Source organism: Brachyistius frenatus, unplaced genomic scaffold, assembly GCF_029030835.1.
Source record: "Brachyistius frenatus isolate BFR_SWC_R1_liver_20210118 unplaced genomic scaffold, ASM2903083v1 Contig_1, whole genome shotgun sequence".
NCBI lineage: Eukaryota > Metazoa > Chordata > Actinopteri > Embiotocidae > Brachyistius > Brachyistius frenatus.
Genome location: NW_027210600.1, coordinates 1963574 through 1989281, shown reverse-complemented (window position 1 = coordinate 1989281; position 25708 = coordinate 1963574). Strand labels below are relative to the sequence as shown.

Sequence of the window (25708 nt, the reverse complement as noted above, 5' to 3'; positions counted from 1 at the left end):
GAGTTTATTTTCCATTGTGTGTCCTCCAGACTTTTTCTGAGACGAGGGGACACCAGAAGGAGCCCGGTGCCGAGCACAGCACAGGTCAGGGTGTCACCGTCTGAGAGCGGCCGTGGAAGGACAGCCTCAATGTGACCCAGGTGTTTTGGCAGGAACATATTTTCCTTTGCTGTATGCTCTGACTGACTAATGAACTTGCTTCTTCTCCGAGCACAAAAAGACGCTCTCGTGTTTATTTGGTAAACTGTGGCAGCTGCTGTGGTTTGATCGCCGGTTTGATTTCCGTGTCGCGTTTAACATCTCAACTAATGATGCGCTAGGAAAATGGGATGAGATTAACTTCCCATCTGCTCCCAGATCTTTTTTCTTCCTCATTATTACTTCATCCAGTTATTGAAGATAAATAATCGACCATAGATTATTATTACCAGTTATGTCGCTTAATCAACATCTGCACCTGTGTTATATGTTTTTTTTTACCACTGGTACATTTGTGACCTTACCGTTAACCTGAAACTTGAGCAGAGAGCTAACATCAAATTTTGAGGCATATTTTTGGGGAACGGAAAGAAGTTGCGGGCATTTTCTTTGTAATTAAATCACCTGTTTGAGCCAGATACAGAGTTGGCTTTGTTTCTTACTTCCATCAAAGTGCTTAGATGTGGGGATCCCAGTGTCGTTGGTTTTAGCATTGTCGTGATGGAAAGCAAGCTAAATTTTTGGGGGTGAAATAAGCAGATGTATTAGTTAGTGTTAATTAGTTAGTTGTGTATTTTTGTATTGGCTCACAATACAGTAAGTCCTGTCAGGGTGTGTAGTAGGATTGGACTTCGAATTTTATTCACAGACAGCCTGCATTATAAACTGTGTGTGAGGTTTAAAACATATGAGTATTTAACATGCAGGCAGGCTGCAACAATAGAAGCTACAGAGTTGTATTGGAAGCTATAGAATATATTATTTGTGGAGTTTATTCCATACTGGATAGCTCAGCTCCTGCTGCTTTGATTTTGACCTTTAGTGCAATACTGAATCACTGCCATAGCTCCTAACTATCCCTGAAGCTGTATAGATAAGAGTTATCTTCATGTCAGCTGTAATATTTCATAGGCAATCAAAATAAAATGCACATGCACTGTATAATGTCAGTTATATTAGCTTGCAGACTACACATGTTACCCTTTAGTCAATCTGATCTCACGTCAAAATCAATGTTGAGAACTTGAGGAGTCAATGTATCTCGACGAGGAATCTACTTAGAAGCCTTTATGTGTGATGAAGTCCTCTCTCTGCAGATGGTTCCTGTCAGCCTGCTCTGTGAAGCACAAAGCCAGCACACCGAGTGCAAAGAAGATTAAAGTTTGCAAAGATCTCCGTGGTTCAAAGAAGACACGGATCACTGCGATGATGGAGAGGTTGAGGGGAGGGAAAAAAAGTGAGCTTAGACACATCCCTTGACGTTTGCAGAGCAGGGATGTTTCAAGATAATTTGTAGTGAGCCGTTGATGGACATCTCTGAGCCTCATCGAGCTGGCATGAGCTCCCAGCTTGCAGTGTAGCTGTAATTGCCTGTTGGTCGCAGTAATGGCCGACTGTCTCTGCTACGTTTACTTTTCATTATGCTGATGTATTCATCACGGCCCCTTTTGTTGACCTTATCAATCAGAGTTTAATTTCCCACAGATTTATTTTTAATTACAACTGTTTCTCTTCCTCCCCTGTCCCCGCTGGGTCTGTTGAGATTGTAGCACCCGCCCGTTAAGAGGTGGCACCCGCCAAGCACAGTGACGGTGGCCCACCGTTGCCTGGTTAGAGATTAATCAGCCGTTATAGCGCCTCTGCCGTGCTTGGAGCCTCGAGTCAAATCCACGACTCAAGGCTTAATTGGCAGAGAAATGGCGGAGGGAGATAGTCCTGCTGACCGGACGCCAGCAGTAAAGGGCATCGTAGCTCCAGCATTCACCTCTCAGCTGTCACAACCTGATTATATTAGCCTGTACAGGTTTGATAGCTGTATCCCTCAGACCCTGTGATTAAATTGATTTGATGTACAAAAATGATTCAGCGGCCTTTAACTCCCCTCATTTGTGGAAAGACAAAATCACAAAGAGGTGGTTATTACTGAAATATATGAGTAGTACATGTTGTTAATTTAGTTGCTACACATCCAATACATCAAATGCAGAGAATATGGGCAGCTGAGGGCAATACAAGTTGGAATGAAATCAGAAAAATAAAGCTAGAAGGTTACACACCTTTAGAGAGATATTAAATGAAGGATTGTATCCTGGCAGCCTTGAAGGCAGAATTGACCCAACTGCTTTCTTCCTCTGTGACACGGTGGCCTAAAGGTTCTGCTTGTTGAATGCCAGCTCAGGTCCGAATAAGGAAACGCAACAATCTTGTATGGGTAGTTTCCTCTGCTTGTTACATGAAACACACAATTATGGGTTTGATTCCAGCTCCGTCCTCAGCTAGTCGCATTCAGCCACACATCCACCAGGTTTCATAAGTTGCCGGCAAATTGACCTTCTTCCGTTCACAAAAACAGGTTATCGCATGCCATTTACTGGCTGCCTTAAGTAGCAATTCAAGGTGTTTGCTTTTGAAAATTGGGGTCACCTGCTGTAGAGTTTTTTTTTTTCTCCAGGTGTGTGTGTGTGTGTGTGTGTGTGTGTGTGTGTGTGTGTGTGTGTGTGTGTGTGTGTGTGTGTGTGTGTGTGTGTGTGTGTGTGTGTGTGTGTGTGTGTGTGTGTGTGTGTGTGTGTGCGCGCACAGATTTTTGTTTTGTTAAGCACACATCCTATTAGAGTCTGTCTGAAGCCTGAAGGCCTGGTTGTAGATGAGCACCACGCTGTTCAATCAAAATGTCAAAAGGACATATCTCCTTATTTTGGTGTGTGTCTTTAGTACAAGAAGCTTGAAGAGCAACCCGGAGCAGCAATTATTTTTGATTCTACCTGCGTAGCATAACAATGCGGACACATTTTTTTGGCAGTGTGGGGTGGCGTGTTCTCTTCATATTGATTAGAGGATTAATCGTGTTTAGTTTTGATTACAGTCACCATGCAGGAGTATGTAGCTAATCACTTAGTGTCAAGGCATTAGCTCTGGGTTCGATCGCGGTAAGCGGCTGCAATGTTTCCCCTGGGAATCTCTAGGACTGATGGTTCTGCTCTCTCATTTCTCCACCCCTGCCTTCCCCTCCACCCCTTTTCAACTACCAATAGCCACCACGGTTTGCAAGAAGAAAAAAGAAGCCCATCCATCCATTTACTTATAATGACTGTGGTGCATGTCTCAAGCTGTCAGTGCACGGACCCTGCTCCGTTAAGATGGTGTCAGCGTTTCTTACCCGGGATTGGATGAGCTGTACTTGTGGGTTAGGGGTGGGGTTAACACGTAGGTGGTACTTCATCGAGATACAGCGGCGATTACCGGAGGTGGACGCTCCTTTAATGCTCTCATCACTCGTGGTGAAAAGCCATTCCATCCCACACATGCATGGAGAGGAAGCAGCGAAGCGTTGAGATGTCATTAACCCGCAATGGCGATGCAGCAAGACCACATGGACTGATGGAAAGACACAGTCCATCCTGTGTACTGGTGATATCACAGAGGTCACCAGCATGGATATATCATCAGACTAAAATGTGGTTGAGTTGTCTGCCTCTGGTCATTTTTGTCGAGTTTATTTTATGACAAGAAAAACTCAAGTTTTTGTTTTTGCAGCTTTGTGCTCTCACAAGAGAACATTTCGACAAGGCAGAACAGAACCTCTAGGTCAGCCTGACACTGCTAAGTAGTCACGGTGAGCAGCACAAACGGAGCATCAAAGATTAAAAGACCAATAGGGCTCTGAAGCTGTGAGAAGACTGAATATGAAGTTGAGGACAAGACCCGTCAATTCTCGAGACTCCTCATTAGCTGTCACATGTTGCGCTTAAATAGTGTTACAGCCTGTATTACATATTTATTGGAGTTATGCGCTTGTCCCAAGTTGGAGCAGGAGATGAGCTTTTTTCATCACCCTTTTCTAGATTCCTCGCTCTCTTTTTTTCCCTGTATGATGTCCTGCTAAAGGAGCTGATAGTAGAAATATCGTTTGTGCTAATTTTTCTATCCGTTGGACAACAGATTACGCCAGACAAGCCCATCCATAAGAGGGCTTTTCGACAGGTTTGTCTCCCCTTGCTGTGCATTTTTTGACACGTATACAAATCATGTTTCCCTTTGAAATTCTGGCACAGCAGCGTCAGCAAGATATTCGTCCTAAAAAATGACACGGTTTGGCATTTAAAGTTCAAATCCAGTGTCGTTTTACCCCTCAGTGTTGTAGCAAACTCATGCATTTACATCACGTCCTAATGGACGAATGTGTTCCCATCTCTCTGCCCCTCTAAATGATCTCGTCTGACTGTATTAGTGTGGTTAGCCCTGCTTTCTGGGCTCACACTCATGAACATTCTTCCCTGTGGTGTTAGCATGTGTTTCCCCCGCTCTCACTGTCTTTTTGCCACCATCCTCAAAAGCATGATTACAAAACTAAATCAAGTTTGGGCCTTTATTTTCCTCAGAGTATCCTTACAGGTATTTAATGAAGCTACAGTATGGTTTTAATAACTGCACACACAAAAACAATATTTTACATCAGTGGCTTCCAGCTTTTTTTCTTCTTTTTGACACCACCTGCCATAATGAATTCCACTACTACAACCTGAAGTGGCTGCAGCTATTATTTATGTTACCCCTAGCTAACTACTGTATTTTAAACATTTATCCTTAGTGTTTTCCAGTTACTTTTAGTTTAATTTTCAAATAGTTATGGATAGGTTTTAGCCACATATCCGTTAATTTTAGCTTTTTCCAATCCAATTCCTAACTATTTAAATTATTTGTCAATGACTTTTAGGTAGGGCTGGGCAATATATCAATATCAAAACAATTTCATGATCTGAGACAAGATATCGTCTTCAATTTTAAGATACATCTTGATTTGGCATAAGTGTTGTCTTTTCCTGGTTTTAAAGACTATTTTACATGAAAGTGATGCCATTTCAGATTTACCACACTTTTCCTGTGGTTCTGTTATTTGACTTTACCCACTTAGTCCTTCCTTATATCCACATTACTGATGTTTATTTATCAAAGATCTCATTATTACAATAATGTCACACGGTGATATTTGATTTGGTCCATACTGCCCAGCCCTACTTTTAGGTAACTATTTCAACCTTTTATAAATTACGGTACCTCTAGGTGACTATTCCAATCATTTATCAATGTGTTGCACAGGTCGTGTTCTTTCTGCCTGACGCACCTTCACCAGTGCTTACTGGGTCAGCTGCAAGGTTGTCGGCTGATGAGTCAGAGTCACTGATGTTTTGCCCCCTTCCCAGTACATCTCCTGGTGGTGGTGGTGGTGTGTGTGTGTGTGTGGGGGGGGGGTAAAACCCCAGAAACTGCTCCTCCTCTGTAGCCACAACCAGTAGCTTGCTCCCTGCCAGTTCTTTGTTGGCCTTCTGTCTAGTCATATCAGCAGTGTGCAGTTGGTATTGCCAATTCATATTATTTTTTAGCTAACTATTGACCGCTCTGCTCATTTGCTAACCAGTTGGTATAGCTTGAAATTAATTCACTAACAATCAGCATTGTATTGACTTTGATGGTCTTATTTGGATGGTTAGTTTCCTTCCAAACACAAATATGTCAACATATTTTTAATCAAATTATAATTTCTCTTCAAATTAGTTGAGCTTCTCTACATTCTTTCCATGAGCCCCAGGGCAACTGCAGAAATGCCCCCCAGGCTCCCAGCATCCCTGATTGGATATCACTGTGGTAGTCAGAGTTTAAGTGCAGTGAAGGGAGATAATTAAATTGTACGGAAGTGATTAATTTCAAATTAAACTGCAGTTTAATTTGTTTCACAACAACAACAAAGTGTTCTTTGTGAACTTACAATCAAAGTATATGATGCCTGGTAACATTTGTATGTCTGGGTTGGGAAAATGCACATTTCAGCATTGTTGAATGGCTTTTACTGGCATCCAGTGAACTGCTGAAGTGGTCTGCAACAATGATTGCTTGATTAGACACTTTCTTTGGTAATTGTTGTTTGTGCACTTTGTTTTCCATTAAACCAAATACTCTGGGTTGCTTTGTCATTTTCAATCCACAACCTTCAATTTGACATTTAGAAAGTGGACAAAATGTAATTGTAATGTCTTTTTTCTGGCTAAACTAAAAAGCACCAAGAAGGATTTAAGAGTTCCAGTTGTTTCTCTGGACTCGTTTTCTTTTTCTTCTTTAGACTGTAAGATGGCAAACAAATGGCAAGTGGTTTGGCACGGTGCCACACACAACCCAAAGGGCTGTAACTCAATTATGACTGTTAATGAGACCGTCAGCTCGTGAACTTTGTTTTGACTGGGCCCTGGATACGGTTCTCTGCTGGCAGCGTGGTGGTGGTCATTGATCTAGCGTGGCACTGTATGTTGAAACCTGCAGGGAATGTTTGCAGGAAGAAAAGAACAAAAGAAAGAAAAAGAAGTCGCAGGGGAGATTAGCAAAATAGAAACTGAGGCTGGAGGAGCTTTGGCAGTAAAATGTGCATGCGTACTTGCTGCGGCACGCTGTATTTGTCTGTGTGTGTGTATAGATTTCATTGTATTAAGACTGGCAGTTCTGTTGCATCCTGTTCTTTACTCACGTCTCACTTTTTGCTTTCTGCCACAGTGAATAAACACAAGCCGTGGATTGAGACATCATACCACGGGGTGATCACTGAAAACACTGACATCGTTCTGCTTGATCCTCCCCTGGTGGCCCTGGATAAAGACGCCCCCATCCCATACGCAGGTACGGTACATTTCAACCCTAATGGCTCAACTTGATGACAATCGTAGCAACAGGGGTAGAGGCGGGCTATCTAAGACCAAATGGAGGCAGTCAATGATGACGAAGGTGCTAATCCGCACAGGGAAGCATAGCTGCAAGATATACTTACACTACGGTTATAAACCTTACAAAGCTGTCATGTGATATCACTACAGAGGGGCTTAAATTGGCTTCACTCTAACTGCTGCATCACAGCTTTTTTTGTTGTTGTTGTTAACCCTGCTCTGTGCTGCAACCATCTAATTCAATAATTCCCAGTGTAGAGTACATACAGTGCATCACATGCAGGACTCATATTTCATATGTATTAAGAGTGTGGCCCATGAAGGCCTCATAGTAAATGAGAACACTACAACAACAAAAAAAACACACACAAAAAAAAAAGGGGGGGGGAATTAGACTCTTCCCACTTTATGACCATTCCAGCTCATGTAAAGGGTGCCAGCTTTTGTGGGATGACGTTAGCTGGCGGCTGCTGGCGAGCCCCGCCAGCCCATCTCCCGCCAGGCCGCTAATGTGGCCAAGGCCCGAGCATGTGCGGAGCTGAAGCCCACTCACAGAGACCCTCAAGCTGTGCTGGATGGATGGATGGATGCAAAGCAGAGGAGTGTGTGTGTGTGTGTGTGTGTGTGTGTGTGTGTGTGTGTGTGTGCATGTGCGTGTGCGTGTGCGTGTGTGCGCCGTGGCATGGCCTGAGGGGGCTCACTATAATGGCCACCCTACAGGGAGAAAGAGAGAAAATGATGAGACAGTAGGGATGCTGGCTGGCTGACCAGCATATGTCCTCTGGCTCTCCATGCACTGATAGCCACACAAAGAGAAAGTGCACACACACACACACACACACACACACACACACACACACACACACACACACACACACACACACACACACACACACACACACACACACACACACACACACAGCAAGCAGAGCACGTGGGTATTCCTGGATTTCATAAATGAGAGGTTCTTAGTGGAAGAGATTTCTCACTAAATTATTAATAAACAAGAACAGTAACATTTTCCTGCTATCGCCATTATTTCTCATTTATCTTTTCCCGCTCTCACTTCCCACATATTTCACCTCCCTCTCCATGCACCTTTGAGCAAACCCCAACACACCCACACACTGCAGCCGCCACCCACTTTTTAACATTTTTTCCCCCCTCTGCCTGTAGTGTCCAACCGGGCAGACACAGGTCAGGGCAGAGACAGTTAACCAGTAATTAGATGAAGCGAATCCTTCCGTCTTCCAGCCGATTGCCAGGGTGGAGTGGCAGGGCAGCGCACAGGTAGTGGTTATGCCTCATTAATTAGGCAAGCCAGGTTTTAATTACAGTACATCTAAGATGCTGACATGTAATGCCTGACTGACTACAAGTCATGCAGCTGAATCAGGGATGGCAAGAACATTTACAAGTGCACAGAAAAATCACCTCACATTCATACCGTACACATTTCAGAGTGAATTCTCCACACATATATATCCAGCAAACATTTTGATGTTGTGAAGCTGCTGACAAATTGGAATACATGAATTTTCCACGTGTGATCACCTGAAAGCGCCTCAGGATTCGGATTAATTCAGCAGGAATATAACACTAAGCCGGCACAAACTCACAGTCTTCCCGCCACTAGTCTCACTCCAAACCAGTGCAGTAATCCTCTCGGACTGCTGAGCAGGGTGCAGCAGTCACCACACTCACTGGTCTGGAACAACAGGAAATGTGGCAGCGCTGTTGTCTGAAAGCTTGGCTGAGACTGACATCAGCCATCACTGTGGCGCTACAGCAGCTCACAAGCTTTAGAAATCACAGATACAGAATGTCGGGAAGAGGGAAAAGCACCGGTGTATATACTCATTGTTTCATACACAATGATGTTTGACAAAGTAGACTTTTTCTTCAGAAACAAAGAAATAAAAAAAAGGTAGGCGATACAAACAGCGATCCTCTACAGACATCAAGGAAACCCACTTTGATGTACATTTTCAGCTTTATGCTATACCTCAGACTGCTTCTTATTTATGAGGTGACTCACACACACATCTGAACAAAACGTGTCTGGAGCATATGCGTCTGTCACAACACAATTTTTAGGATTTGACAAGTGCCTACAAAGTCAATCAATCATCAACGTATAGTTTTTCCATAGTGATAACTATACGTGGAGGGATGTTGACCAACATGATCATGCAGTGAATGTGGCTCTGATAATAGCAGGCTAAGATTGTCCTATTAAGTGTAAACATGCTGAACAGCTAGGAAAAATGTTCAATGATGTTCAGCAAGACAAAACTGCATGGCATGCAGGACAGTTCATTTGGAAGCACTCCTTTAGTCTCCATCACTCTACATGAAGGACACACCACTCCTTTGGCACTGAATGGCACTTGACATAAATTAAGTGCTGCAGATCTGTTCCATATGGATGCAGTACCAAAGGATAATGGCGTGCGACATATATGAAAATTAATGTCACTTTGGATTATCTGAAGTTGTCCGATCAGGAGTCTTTTAAGGAGAAACACTACAGGTTAATATGATAGATGTTTTAACTAATAGGTTAAACCACGAAACTTCTCCAGTTTATTATTTATAGTACCACATTTATTTATTTTTTTGTATTAGATGATATCTGAAATGTCAAGTTTAGATATGCAAATAGTAATTTTCTCATGAAATAAGTGTTAATTTGCACAAGTTTCCTGAACTGAAATTTGAACATTGGATCAAGCCAAGTTCAAACATCTCGTTTAATTTATTGACATATTAGAGTCAACGGGTTTTACGGAGGGGACTTTGGAAATCTCTTTTTATCGTTCTATAAATCAGAAAAATAATTCATAGTCATAAATACTGTCATAACAGCCATAAAAAGAACATTCTGTCATGTATTTTGGGAATAAAACATTGAATAAATCAGAAAATGAATGATAAAGAAACCCTTCGGTAAAACGCTTCAGGAGATGGATATAAAACTAAAAGTTTGATGTGTACAAGTGCTACTGAAGTGGAGATTTTTGGCAGAGTATGAGGTGAAAAAGAATTCCTTTTGAGCAGACAGCCTTTAAAGATTTTACAGTATGTGTGCTATCCTTGCTGAGTTTAGTAGAAATCTAAAGAGACAAATACACAAAGTATCATGAATAAAAACACTGGAAAATGTAGTTTGGATGTTTTCTTTTCACTTTGTCTGAAAGAAGACATGTTATGGTAGCAAAATGGCCCAAAATCTCAAAACTAAACATGAAAAATGATGTTTCTGTCTTCCTTAATTTTCTAAGTTCTTCACAAAGTAGTAAAAAACATTCAAAAACAACAATAGTAATAGCTGCTAATGTAAATTTAGGAAGGTTTAACATTGTGAAAACAGACCCAGAAGTATCCACAAATGAAGCAGTAGCACTCGACATTCATTTTAAAATAAAGTTAGTGGCTTAGTTTGCTGCTTCTTGTGTTGAAGTGTTCTCAGCCAAAAAATGTCCAAAAGAATATAACAATCAGTGAATCTCCAATTCCAACTCCAACTCAAAGTATTGTTCTAATTCTAAATAACTCGTAAATTCTGAAATATTTTCACTTTGCAATTTGTGGATAATGATTGAGTTGTAGTTTACTAGTCCCTCCAATTATTAAGTTGAAGTGGCTTATTTTAGGTGACTGTTACGTTGCCTCTGATCTGAGTAGATTCCCAAAGCGCAGGGTCGGCAAGGTTAATGGGCAAAAGCTGTGCTGAGCGCCGTTATTTGACAAAGGTTAGACACAGGTTAGCCTTGTCAGTCACTCCTGGTTTTCTGTTGCTTGCATGCGCAGACACTGACACCCCTGCATTTTCTTGTGGCGTAACTTATAATTCACGTGTCAATCCTTCACTTTCACCGGTCCCCCGAGCCCAGCGGCTTTTGCTTGGACGTCAAGCAAATGTCTCACCAGCGACCCACACAAAGCACACAGACTGCTCAATCAACAGCGCTGGCAGTTTAGACAGGTTCACAAAACCTCAAAACGGCATACACACTCACACTGCGTGGATATGTTCCACACTTTACGTTGGCTCGAATGTGTCACATTCAACTTGCCTTTTCTCAGACTCTAAATAAGGTAAGACTTGCTTTTTATTCCTGTATGTGCTCTGCAATCATTCAGAAATCAGGCTGACAACCGCTATCAGTCTGTTCCTGCTGCTGCCTGATTTCTGAAGTTTACCACGTTACCAAACTGTACCTTTCTATACATTAATGAAAATTTATTATCTCTCAGCTTGGGAGAAACCAACAGTTTCCATTTTCTCAAAAAAATTAAAATAAAAAGTAGAGGATAACATCTCTTCTATCGCCATGAAGCAATGTAAATAGATATGAGTAAACATACTGGCTGGCTAATGTGCTGTGATTAATTAGCCTCTCACAGTTTGTATGATTGGGGAACAGATCTCAAGCTAATTATGAAAAGTATCTCATTAGCGCCATAGCAGTGAGATCTGTGCAGTGTGTAGATGGAGAAGCACAAACACTGCAATGTGTTTACTAGGACCACAGCAATGAGAGGGGTTTGTTTGAAAGTTGAAATATGTTGTGACTCAGAGATAAATGTGTGAAAATGTGATAAATAGCTTAATGAACGGAGAGGACAGAGGTTAGGGCTGCAGTCAATGTCTTTCTTTGTAAAAGACAAGGTAATGGCTTACTGTAAAATGCTTTGAATTATGTACATGTTGAGAGGCCAAATCAAAGCATTTCAGTCCTAATATGAAAATACCCTTCCTCTGATACAGTATCATTGCCAGTTACCAGCTTTGGTTGAGCTGCAGTGAGTACACAGATCATTACTTGCGCTGAGTGAGACCAAGACCATACTTTGCTGAATCCCATGGTGTAAAAATATACATCTGTCATATTTGAAAGAAACAGCAAGTGTTCACTGTTAACTTTCTGTAATTCAGACACATAAATTGAAAAAAAAGAAACTATGACTAATGAGGAAAGATGTAGAACTGGAGCATGATTTGGCCCAACATGTCCCAAACATAAGTGCATGCTTGCGCAAATACAAACACATTCGCCTGTGCTTTGAACTTCTTGTCCATTTGCTGAAGAGAGTTTTTCTACAATGACAGATGACAGGGCGTGAGGTCACTGGCCAAGCCAATTAGAATTCCCCAGCATGTCTTTATCCTTTGTAACTTTTGAGAAGAAAGCAATCAAATCAAATAGGGATGATGGGTGATGTTTAGAAATAACATTTATATAATAAAACAATTTAATTTTACTTTTGCAACGTTTCAGTGGAGACACATTAAACAAAGTGTTTGGCTCAAAACCATGTTTTACACAAGGGCAAAAGGTGGTATAGCTATTACAGTCAAATTCAGGTCTTGTCATGCTTTTGAATGACTATTTTAGACCAGCGGTGTGCAAATTCTTTCCTATGAAAAGTAAAAAAAAATTATCTGGGTGGAGGACTGTGGACCAAAACAATTTGTTTTATGTGAAATTCCATTTCAATTAAAATGTAATATATATTTCACACAAAAATATGATTCTACATCTAAAATAGTATTTCAGAATAATTGAAACTCTTCTCTTGAAACTCTTCTCTTTCTGAGATAGTATTCATACTATTGAGTACTATATGAATAGTATTCAGTATTATGCATGTGCTTTTTAGTGTTTTTGTCCAAAACAGTCATCCTGCTAATTTGCTCTAAATATTCTTTTGTCAGTGTTTCACTGCCTCGATCTGTCGTGTTGACTGGCAGCTCAAAGTCAGTGACGTAGGACACACTGACAGCTCATGAGCATCAGCAGGAGAGAGAGAGAGAGAGAACACTGTCATTCTTCATCGATAAGCCGTAGGCCAATAGGGAAGCTTTACAGCACCATGCTCTACATTGCTGTGAAACTTGTATTATGTGCTTTTCAGCTTCACGAAATGTACAGCCCACGGGCCTCAAAATGGCCTGCTCTGTGATAGAGGCTGTGTGAAGTGGCCTGGTCACGAGAGAGCCTGCTATGATATTCTTACAGCTTATGGGCGTGCGCTGCACGGGTTGCACCATCGATAGTCGCGCCGTTGATTCAGAGAAAAGGATGTCTCATTTCTCAAAAAATATTTCCTCACTTCTTCTTGGCTCACATCTTCTCCTTGCTTCTGTCTGCACACCGTCAGAAGGACGGACAATGACAGGAGGAAAAAGACACAATGGAGAGGATTGAGATGTGCCCGCTATGTTTAGGTTTAGTTTTATCATTCACGTGGAAATTGTCACACACTATGCAAAAAGCCCTTTATGTTTTCCATGAATGTAGAGATTGAAATAAATGTAATAATCTTCTGTCAGAGAGAAGAAATTAAACCTACACGTGATTTTTACCCAAGCATATCGCGATGGGAAAATACAGCTGTAAAGTTAAAGGAGAAGCTGACTGATGAAAGACCCTTTTTAAAACTCACTTCATGAGCTGAATGAAAATGTGAATGAGCCATGGGCCCCCTTTTAATTAAGCAACAGTTGTTTTTTCTCTCCTTTTTTTCAATAGGTCTCAATTCCCCCGATAACCCCTACTTCAAAGCTGCTGTTTAAAACCACGATTCAAAAGTAACAGATTGAAATAATTTTACACAGAGATGGTCCAGTATCAAAACAACTATTTCTATTTCTATCAGATACCCCGAATCGATCTGTGCTCTCTGTTCCTGCTCTCCTCCCACCGCAGCTCAGCTCCTCCTCCCTCTTTTATTCACTGTGCTCGTATTTTGACCTGAAACAAGACCGAGCTTTCTTCCCTCCTAATTCAGTGTTCACACTCCTGTCTCATCTTTGCTCAAATCATTTTCACCTTTCAGATCTCATCCAGCTCCCGCACACTCAGCAGGTTGCAGTGGCATTCTTTATATTTAACACTGTCTGAGGGGATGCATCGTTTTCCTGCAGTTTATTGCTATTTCGTTTTTTGGCAGAATTCTATCTAATTAGATCTGTTTTTGATGCAGTTTATGAAGGGTCAACTGGAAACAGATGGACCTGACAGAAAGTAAGGGCTAACACACCAAACGCAAGTATAGTGTTAGTCTGTGAAACTGTAATTCATGCAAACTTGTTCCTGGAGACTTTTGAGCTGAAAAGCACAGGCAACATAATGACTATCTTGCTTCTGGCATTCAGAGAGCCTTATTCTTTGGCTTCAAGACAATGGAGCCATCACTCTGCCATTGTTCACATACTCATTTATTAATGAAGTACTGAAATGCAATCTGCTTCTTCACTGAACCACACAGATGAGGGAAGTAGTCATTGTAATGAGTTTTTTTTTTTTTCCAGGCTCTTAGCTTTTTGTGTCTTTTGATGAGTTACACAACTGACAGAGGGGGGCAAGCAGGTTTGTGCCACAACTCGCTCTTTGTTCATTCAAAAGGCATCGAAGAAGAAGAAGAAGAAGAAAAAAAAGAACACGTTTTAGGTTCTCTTGAATGCTATTAAGCAGAATTTCCAGTCAACTACCTCTTCATCCCACTGAGAACCAGAGACACTTGAGTAATGTAGCTGCTTTCAAAGTGAGGCAGGGCTATTGTAATCACAAACTGATTTGCGAGGCTTTGTCCTTCCACGCAGCACGCTCCGTGTCTGAAGTGCTTCTGTTGACTCTGTGCTGCTGAAATTCTGCTGTTCCAGGAAGATAATGTGGTTTTGTTGATGCTGTAAACAGTTGTGAAATGAACAGATCTCAGCTTTGTGTTTGTAGACGGTCCAAATTTCCAATTAAGCCCCATCTTAAGTGTCACAATATTGTCAGAACCGTCTGGGAGCGGGTCAGTTGAGCCCGGTAGTACTTTTCCAGGCTGGGACTGCTCCTTTGAAGAGGACAGTAAACAATACTGTAAAACTGTACAGCCCAGGAGTGCTACAAAATGATGCTAACATTATATTAGCACTAATATTAGACATTTCATTTTCTATACAGGGCAATTAAAAAGAGTACACCTCTGTGGTTGATTAAGGCCTGACAAATATTTCAATATTTTTATTTTCTTTGATTTGAAGTCTGCCTCTAACCAGCACAATTTATTTATTGGAGCTCACAATTAGTGATCAAGGGTGATACTTAAAATTGTTTCTTTATTATTCCAATTATGGGCGCTACACAAATGTTTTAGTGGACATTGGACAAGGCAAGGCACAGGAGGATGTTCAGGTTCAGCAGGCAGACGGCCTGCAGCGTGCAGCCACATCAAGCAGTGCTTCTGTTTCTGTGTTTCCAGGTGAGCAAAAGCGATGAAAACAAGTATTAAAGTAGCGACACAGATGAATAAGAAATGTGTAAGAGTAATGGACAATTGGTGATGCAAATATGAGATTTATATCAGAGTTTTGCAGGTTACATGAACAACCAAGTCGTGTGAAAAAGTGCTTCACCGAGCAATTGTCTAATGAGGAGGTCAGTGGTGTAACCACCTGTAGCCTGCTGGAGTGCAAGTTGTGTGCAGAACGTCTCAAAATGAATGTGTTTTGAAAGGGACATTTTACAAACATTCATGCACACTCTTGAACTTGCATGAAACATAATGTGTGTTCAGTCGAGAGACAGTCTGCAATACGCAGCCACATTAAGCTGATGTGGTTGTGCTTCTATATTTGCAGAGAAGAAGTAAAGGAATTATTTTTAAACTGGTGCACGCTTGATATTCCCTTTTGTGTGTCCAAGAGTGCATCACAATCACTACATCAGTAGTGACATCAGTCCCAATATCAGAGCCAAAGATGAACCGTTTCTGTTGACAGCTCTCATAGTCTTTACTCACCGAAAGCGAGATGGATAAACAACACGAAAATATTTGCAACAGTTGTTCAAAAAAAGTTCAAATAGATTAATGCCAGCTCATTCTTCAGGAGAAAATTTGGGCTCAAAATGGCAGGTGGTATTAAAGTATTAAGATATACAGTTAGAGGTAGAAAACATCAGCACTGTCAAGAACACAGAGATGCTTTAATGTGGCGTCTTGTAGAGCATATCAGTCAGTCATGTTTGTTTGATTGTCAGGCCTGTGGTGCAGCCAGGTTTGGGTGGGCGGGCGTTGTGTCAGATCCACTGCTCACTCCAGCTTGTCCAAATATATCTCCAAAACAGCAAGATGGCGACGGCCAAAATCGTAATTCGAGGCTTCAGAACATCAGTTCACAGATCAATGAATGATGCGCCTCTTGGTTGCCGCTTGATAATAATGGCCAACAGTTTAATATAGCAGTTTGACTAAGTTCTGCCGTTGATATAATGGGGAACAAATGGGTTAAAGAGGGTTGTAGCAACAGGATGTTGAAGGTTTTTTTGGGTCCACTGTCAGAACTGCTGCTCCGGATAAAAACATTGTTGCATTCGTAGGATAAACTTAAGAGAACCTGCCATATAAAAAGGTCTAATTTCCTTCCAATTATTCCAAGAAGTGAAAACTAAGGTGCGAAACTACCTGCGACATACAGGGTGCATTTCTGTGAATACATCCTCTGTGATCAGGAAGTGTTGAGGAGAACAATGTGCAGGAAATGCATTTGATGAAACTGATGACACATTTTCAGGTGCGTGTTTGTCTTTACACACACACACACACACACACACACACATATATATATATATATATACATATGCTGTCGGTGTATTTGTTCCCGTTTAGTATTCAAGCCTCAAGGCCTCCAATTAAAGTGTCAGGGAGTTGTCATGAGTGCTCCTCCTGGGAGACAAACATACAAGGAAGAGGAGCTCGAATCGTCTCCGCGTCGTCTCGGCCTGATATAGAGAGAGGGATGTTGTTTCAAAGACTTCACGACTCTCGAAGCAGAACTCCGCGAGAGCAATCCATGTTTTAGCAGTTTGTCAATATCACATTCATCAGTTGCCTATACATCGCTGCTGCGCTTCAAAGAGTTTCACACAGCTTTTGATATACAACTCATATTTGGAGGTTCATCCTGTCTATCCTTGAATACTTGTGTTTTTCATTACATCTTAGATCTATCTCCTCGACCGGGCTCCAAATCATCCCATCTGACTTTCACTTCTGTTTCTGTCTGTTTTCTGAAGTCAACCTTATCCCCTCTAATTCTTTGAAATTAGACATCTTCTTCTCTGCTTTAACACCTTTTGCCCTTCACAGACTCAAACACACACACACACACACACACACACACACACACACACACACACACACACACACACACACACACACACACACACACACACACACACACACACACACACACACACACACACACACACACATCCTTTTTTCTCCTCATGTCACCGTTCCATCATCGGGTTTCCTCTGCTTCCTCTTCAGAGCTGGAGAGAAATCAGCGGACACGTTGTTTTATCCACAGTGTGTCACTTCGATTTGATTTGATGACGCAGTAGTGAAGAATAAAGAAAGACATGCTGCTCTGTAAACAACTTCATGAACAACTTCAGTCAGATCTGACTCAAACACACACACATGCATTGGTTGTAGAGTTTTGGAAAAGGAACATAGAAAATTCAAACATTCAACACAGAAACACACTGTTACTTTCCACTTCTCGATTTACCTTGGAACTCATTTATTTATTCCTCATTCTTTCACTCCCTTTAGATTTTTATTGAGTGGGCACAGTCTTCACACAAGGGCAAGAAATTGTCTGTCACTGAAAAAGTAAAGCAGTGAACTGCCGATATTAAAAATCGCCAAGGAGAGCGTGGAGAAGTGAACCTATGAATCAAATGAAAATATCCTTTTGATAGAAACATAACAGATAGAACTTTAAATTGAATACAAATTACCCCTCCCACATCCGTGGAGTTAACTCCTGGATGGCCTTGACTCCGAGTTTCACTACACAGCGCTTATTAGAATGTCATTCCACAAAACATCTCGTGCTCTTGATCACCTCAGAAATCATCTGCTTCGGTTCTCACTAGTCTTCCAAACTGAATGGATGGCCCTAATTGTTCAAAATGAGATAAGGAATTTGAGGATTTATTGTTGACGCAGGTGGGAGTCACATCGACGCCTGCAGTAAGAAGCCCACGTTAGCCCCATTGGACTCGGCTTTCTATCTCCGCACGGGTGTTTTATCTTCTTTTCCTTACGTGTCATCATGGCCAATATCATTTCAGCATGTTCACTCGCAAGTAAATCAAAGACTCAATTAACAGAGCGAAGGCTGGGTGAGTGGGTGCAGGAGGAAAAGGATTGCTGGAAAAAGGAAACACGTCAGAAATGATGATAAATGGCAAAACCTCAAGAAAATTCACTTAGGAGGACACAGAACACACCTGACGTAAGAAGAGGGTGTTTTAATTTGAAATCTTACTTTATATGGATGAGGTGGAAGTTATGCATTAGGTGGGAGTTTTGTTTCTGATTATGATGAAATATATACACAAACCAAACACTTAACACAGTTTAACAATGAATGGAGGTGTTCTGGTAAACACATAAAAAAGAAAACAGATTTTTGAAATGAACAAAGGTTCTATAAAAACATGACAGAGAGGCATCAGTGATAATTAATAGGCTCTGCTTACTCCAGATGACACGAGGCAGCACATCAAGGCTATTTACCTGAAAGGAGAATACATTAAATGCATTAGGTTTATATTGCATGAGCTGGTTTGGCTTTCAGTCCCTGCTCGCACACACACACACACACACACACACACACACACACACACACACACACACACACACACACACACACACACACACACACACACACACACACACACACACACACTCAAGGCACACAGAAATGAATGCTTCTGACTGTACGCCCTCATAGCTCAACAAGGTTCTGCTCTTCACTCGGAGAAAACACCACCACTACAACACCATGGAATATTCATGTATTAGTAACATTATGTTAATCCTCATGAATTACAATGTGTTCATGTGATATGTGACTTCAGACACACTCACGCATGTGCGTTCCCAATAGTTAAAAATACGAAATACTAAATAACTAAATCTACTAAAACTAAACTAACTAAATAATGAGACAAATGTTTTTGCCAGGCGGAGAAAACCTGTTCTCCTAAACATGGCTGAGTTTTGAGTGCAGAACAAAATATAGTTATCTGACAGAATGGGAACAAAAGGAGCCTCGGGGATGGAACATCGCTGCCTCCCACCACGTAATCATAGGCATTTTAAAAGGTACAAACAAGACGAGTCGCATGTCTATTGAAGGCTCTGGTTGAAATGGGAGTAATTGGGTATATAGAGAGAAAGCAAGATGAGGAAGGGAGTGAACATGACAAGATAGAGTCATCTCTTTTTCTTTTTTCTTTTTTTTATCTCTGCCAGTATGTACAGATAGTCTTGTAAGTTGCATGTCGCAGGACCCCGCGGTGAAACGCTCGCAAAATTACTGAAAATTAAGTGTACAAGATTGGCCACCGAAATCCAATCTGCTCCCAGCCTCAGTCATTTTGTAAAGTTGACGATCCCTGGGAACTTGTGACAGTCCAATTAAGGTCATTTGCATATCGGGAGGCTTAAATTATTGTCATCCGCTGGAGCATAAAATGGAGGTGCAACTCCGGGGGAGATAGTGGTGATCTGCACTCATAGACCATGGAGGAGTATGTGTGGAGAGGGGAGTAAAAAAACGAGCTGCTTTCAGTCCCTTACATGCAGTATTATTGTACATATTCCCCATACTTATTCCCCCGACTTGTCTGCTCCTATCGTTTCCGTCTAATACTTTTATCCCCTGTTCCTTTTAAGGTCTCTGCTTCCTCTCTCCAGGCTCTCTGTCTCTTCTCCCTCCTTAATCCCTCCGTCTTTGCCACCTCTTGTTTCCAATACCTCTGCCCATGCTTGCAGTTTGCTGAAAGAGTTCACTATTTAGCAGATCAGATCTTAAAATGTTATTCCGGAGATATACGGACGGGCTGCATGGGTGTGGGTTGTAGTTGTAAAATGCTCCATTACCGAGAATAAAAGTGATTCTTTCTCCGCCTCGATCAGTGAACTCCTTCCATTGTGCAGTGTAAAGCTGCTGTTTTATCCATCCCAGTCTTTTGCCTGGGGCATAAGTACTGTTATGGCCTTATGTCATGTAGGAACAACCAACAGGAGATCCAGCGCGAGTAAAGGTAGCTGTCAGGTGCGAGACAAGAGAGGCCAGGCCTTAGAAGGAATGACTGCAGGCTGTACTCGCAGACCACAAGCTATTTTGGTTTTCTTTTCCTCTGTCTGTCTGTCTTTGCATCCATACAAGCCTACCCTAGCTTTGCACCTATTTTTTAATATACGTATATATTTGTGGATCAGAGACGAGCTGTGGAATCACCTGCGTGGCATTTCACTGTGTCGAACGTGTTGCAATGTCATCTTGTGAGATGATGATAATTTCTGTAACGCAGAATTCTGAAGAGAGAAAAATGCCTCACTGCTTATAAAATACTCACTGCAGTGGCAACCGGAGTCGCCTCCACTCTATAAGTTATTTATGCCCACAATGACTCATGGGTTGTTGAAGTTTGCAGCATCAAAGGTGAAGTAGAGTGCAAGGTGAAGGGGACCACACAGCGCTTCCCTTCTGGGGCACTGATGCTATCAATTTTCCACTTCATCACATGCCCATTATTTTATCAGTCATGTACAAAGGCGACCTTCTGTCCTCTTGATTCATTGTTTTTCTGCATTCTTGGGTGTTTTAACGTCATACTCTAAAATCCATAAACCTCTCGAAGTCACAAACTATAAAGTTAACATGAATGACTGTCAACAAACCTGATGGTACTACAGAGTGACAACGTCCACCGAGGACTTTCCCTATTTCCAGTCAACACACACCATTGTTTCTTTTAGCTTTAACTTTGACCACAATCATTCCTGAATCTTTAACAATACTTTTCTGTTTCTTTTCTTGTAAACATGACAACTAAGGTCTGCTAACCTAAAAAAAAATAGTTATCTTAACCCGAATCAGTCCCAAAATTGAACCAATTTTATGTCTAAACCTAACCGAGTGTTAACCAAAGTGGTTCCACATCATAAACAGATTTACTTTTCGGCAGTGATCTGTGACTTTTGGAAGGAACTTGTGACATATACTTTGAAAGAGCGCCATGCCAGAGAGAATAAAGATACGAAGGACTTTGTCATTTGTTTGGGCGACTTGTTAAAAAGCAGCAGTCATGTATTTCCAGAAAATATGTTCATAGTGGACAATCCTGTCAGCCTGGCTTCATTCAACTTGATGAAAAGCTTCAGTCAAATAAGACAGTTTCCAGCTGCCTTCAGTGTGAACAGGGAGTCACAGAAACACTTACATCCTGTCACATGTGATTCTGATTTAATAGTTTGTTATCAGCTCGAATATCAGTTTTCACACACTCTCCAATTGTTTTAATTAGGACAGGCTAGTTTATCAAAATGCTATACAGACAGTCTGTTATCTCCCTTCGAGGTTCACCTTCTGTATGACATGAATTCTCATTTGATTCTGCATCATATCAGTTTGCCACTGTACATACATCAGCTGAGCAGACCTGCCCCTCTCAAACTACTTGAATTAATTCAAAATATTAATAGATGAGAATAAATAAATAAGAGTAAAGAAATAAAATAATAAATAACCTATTACACTGACAAAACTTATCGTTTGTACAGAAGTTATGTTAAGAACCCTCACATCCCGCTAATCGGTACCTGTTAAGTACGTTAAGAATTAAATGTCGAAAATTATTTGACAATAGACTACAACTGTGATATATTATATGCAGTTTATGATCTGTTATATGAATGCATTTAGTCTTTCATCTTATCAACCTTTACTGCTTCGAGCTCCTCAATCAGCCCACCTGCTTTTACTTCCTCTTCAGCACATATATTCCCAACTCACCACTTCTCATTTGCTAGATTGTTTGTTGTCCCTCAGATTTCCATTGTTGTGTTTACTGGTTAGTTTTTTTGCCCATTTTTCCCTCACCTGACCTTTGGACTCAACCTTTCTAGGTTTTGTTATTTTCTACCAAGTGACGTCACCAATTGGTTTGTGAACGGCTGTTATGAATCCTCGAGTTGGAATTTGGCCGGCGCCATCTTGTTAGTCCCGAGTGGTTTGGAGCTGGTGGTGACCATATTTGAGCGAGGTGGGGATCTGACTTGATCTGATTGGAAACACCACCATGCTGCATCCTGCCCACCGATAGCCATAACCTGACTGCACCACATGCCTGTCAAGCAAACAGACACACCCCCAGCTCTTTGAAGCTTATTTTCATAATTAATGACGGGATTATTTTCAGATGGACGGCCAATAAACTAATAAGAAGGAACGACTTTAGCTAACAAAACCGAGATAACGCATGAAAAATTTTTATTGAATGACAATTTTATGAGACTAGTTAAATGGAAGTCTATGGAGCCGCAGGCTTTTTGGAGCCAACCTCTAGTGGCCCTCACTGGTATTGCAGCTTGAGGCACTTCCACATCGGCCTTCCGAGCCAGAAGCTTCATCCCCTTTTAAATAAAGTTCATGTTTTGTACCCACCAATAGTGGTTGAAGTCTTCTTTCTGCTTTAACTTACTGCCTCCAGTGTCATGCATTTGGATCCTCCTTACACAAACATCCCTAAACGTCCTGCTTCAGTGTCAGTTCAGTTCCCGTCTGTGGTCCATAGCACATCAAACACAGTGCTCAGTGGCTGTTTCTTGGAACTTGTAACACATTGAAAGGACCCTCTCCAGAAGAACTGCTGAGTCATCGTTAGTGTGTCTCAAGGAGAGCAACACATTCAAGTGGCAAGCAGCCAACTGTGGGGTCAGTATTGGGACACATGGCCTTATTAACCCAGTCATCACTCCTGACTGTCACTTTAAACTACACCTGCCACTATGTTATTGCAGTTAGGTCATGTTTTCAGATGACACTCAGTGATACCCTGGCAAGCCTCAGATCACAGGGACTGCAGTAAAGAACCCGACTTGGCACTCAGATGATGCAGACCTTCTTTAGTTTTATTGAAGGCCGTCTCCGAGCCAAAACAACATGCATTAACATATGAAAGTGAAGCACTCACTTAAAGAGGTGGAGTAGAGCTGCGGTAGACACGTTCCATTTACTGAACGTAATGTACACCTTGATGCCAGTGTAGTGTGCTTACTGGATGAGCAGTCGAGGAGACAGGGTAGCACATTGCAAGCTGCAGCAACACTTAAATATAGAGCATGCTGACATTTCATCTTCTGTAGTCTGCTTAATTTTCAGAATGACATTGGGAAAATATCCTGCATACATCAGGTATGTTTGCTTTGGATGAGGCTCACTCAGGTAGAGACTGTGACTGTGAAGAGAAACTGCCATCAAGTATATTCTGACCCTGTCTTGGGTGAATCCTATCTGCAAAGGAACACCCGCTTTTGGGTCTTCAGAGGACTTGTTGGATCATTTGTTTTTTTAATTTGAGTAAATCATATTTCAGAGAAATGTTATGCCTACATTGATGGGGTGACTCTGGCTCAGCTCGTAGAGTGGACTGGTCACTAACTGAAGGGTTCACATGTTAAAGTGTCTCATCCTGGTCTAGGATGGCAGGCATTTTGCACTTCAGATGTGATGTTTTTGTATCTTGGTATTACCAGACCCAGATTCACTGTGAGATTATACAGTATAGGTCTAATCACACTCCATTGAGGATTGTTTCCAGTTGTTGCATCCTACTGGGCGTAGACCTCAGGTTAACTTTGAAACTATAGGAGCAACCTTTTACCAATCGACATTGACCACCGTGTGACGTATGTTGTGCACTGAAACTCCCCAAGCTGTAAACAACAAACACCTTCACCCAGTGTGGGCAGAGAGAAACCCTATGTCAACTAATTGACCATTACACACTTTTCAGACGCCGGCTTCAATTCCTTGATATTTACTGCTAAAACTGTCGATATTGCCTCATCTCGCTTTACCTCCATCACCACCGTTGGAACTACGTATAGAAACAAACCCCTGACTTCAACGTAGTCACACAACATTTTGTTCGATCAGTTATTTAAGTCAGATACAATGTAGTTGAGAGTTTGGAGCCACCTACAATATCATGTCCGGCTACATGTATGAGCTACAGTACAGTATTACCCAGAAACCCCTCCTCTGTGTCACTATGCAAAACCATGTTGTAGCCTTTACCAGGCTGGTTTATAGGGGTGACCGGCTCTTGAAAAGTAATCAAGTGTCCGAGGATTTTATCTTGTGCATTTAATCATCAGACTTGGGCTTTACAGCCAGGATCCTTCTCTACCTTGCAGCTCTCCCCAAATAAAAAGGAAGGCTCATTTTAAAGGAGTGCCTTGTGGCTTATCAAAGGTCCTGTCTTCACTTCCCCTTAGGCCTGTAAACTGAATGCATGAGTAATGAATCACTTTCCAACCGTACCCTAGTGGACAACTATTTATGTCCATCTCTCGCCGCCAAGTCAGTCTCTTCCGCCGCCATTATCTGAGTCCGAAGGGATTTCTGGAAGAGACCAGCTCTAGGGAAAAAAGGGGAGAGCTGCTCATCCATTATTGTCAGAAAGGATGCGAGCCATCTTAATACCATATGAGTGTCAGACATGCAACATAGCCCTGCCCATCAGCATTATTGTACTTTATTAGAGTAACACCTTAGCTGACAGCTGAACAATTGTGTTTTACTTCTGCTGTTGCCTGATAGTGTCATTTTCATGCTCCTAGCTCTTCCCTGTCATTTTCCCCTTGCCTGATCTCTTTTGAGATACTGACGCTTACACAGACCGAGGAATATGGAAAAGACTCACTGCAGCACTCTCCTTCATTCGAGCTGTCAAACTTCATTTAAATGAAAAGCCACTGGGAAGTGTAAGAAGCTGAACCATAAAAAAAAATAGAGCTAAAATGTTCAAGTGAGAGAAATGAAGGGTTTGTGCGTTTATCATCATCCACTTGACACACAGGAAAGGCGACAAGCTGCGGTGATAAAAGAGACATGGAAAGTGATAAATGTGGCTGAAGTGTAAACTTTAATGGCCCAACCTTGGATGGGAACAATTTGCCAATATTTAATTAACTGTAATGTGATCAATCAGAGTGTTAAAGGATGGAGCAGCTCCGGGGCCCTCTGCCAGCCACTCTCATCCTATAGCTCATTTAGCCTTGAGAAAGCTCCAAGGAAATGCAGCAATCAACAAGAGCACCTCTGGGCTATGTATGGCAGATCCCATTGTCATTGCACTGACAACAGCAGTATGTTTTCCTTGTAAATCACCACAGAGGCTCTGCCAGTCATTTCGGTTTGAGGCCTGCATCATTCAGGTGTGTTTTTGGTCAGGATTTGAAGATTTGTGAGATTAACCTCACACGCTTTTCAGATTATTGTTCTCTCTTTTCTCTTTTGCTTTTTGACATCTTCAACTCTTCATTTGCCCTTGTTTTGTCCTGGATGTATTATACGTATATGGATGTGAAAACAATTTTTTTTTTTTTAAAGAAGGATGAGTGCTCAGCTACATATTTGGAACTGGATATGTCTGTCTCCAAAGAGCCTACAGCCTCAGTCTCAGCCCTCACACCCTCTTACTGCTTTATGTGGAGCACTTTCATGTGATAAAGGTTTGATAGCTGATAGTGTTAACTTTTGTCTTTTTGATGATGCTGCATACATGTATTCATTAAAAGCAAAAAGTTAGCACGATTCAATGTTCACTTATGATTATTACTTCCCTCAATGAATGTAGACTGGAAGGCCAAGATGTGGTTTGATTCATTTACATTCCTTTTTGTTCAGTCAGCACATAAGGTAGAGCTCATTA

At 41.5% G+C, this 25708-nt stretch overlaps 1 protein-coding gene across 1 annotated transcript in view; it reads left to right on the top strand.

Moving 5' to 3' along the window:
• Positions 1-25708, top strand: part of LOC138616379 (calsyntenin-2-like) — a 276054-nt gene that overhangs the window by 96109 nt on the left and 154237 nt on the right. Inside the window, exon 2 of the mRNA XM_069690622.1 lies at positions 6739-6861. Within this exon, the coding sequence (XP_069546723.1) occupies positions 6739-6861 (123 nt within the window). The remainder of the gene's footprint in view (positions 1-6738; positions 6862-25708) is intronic.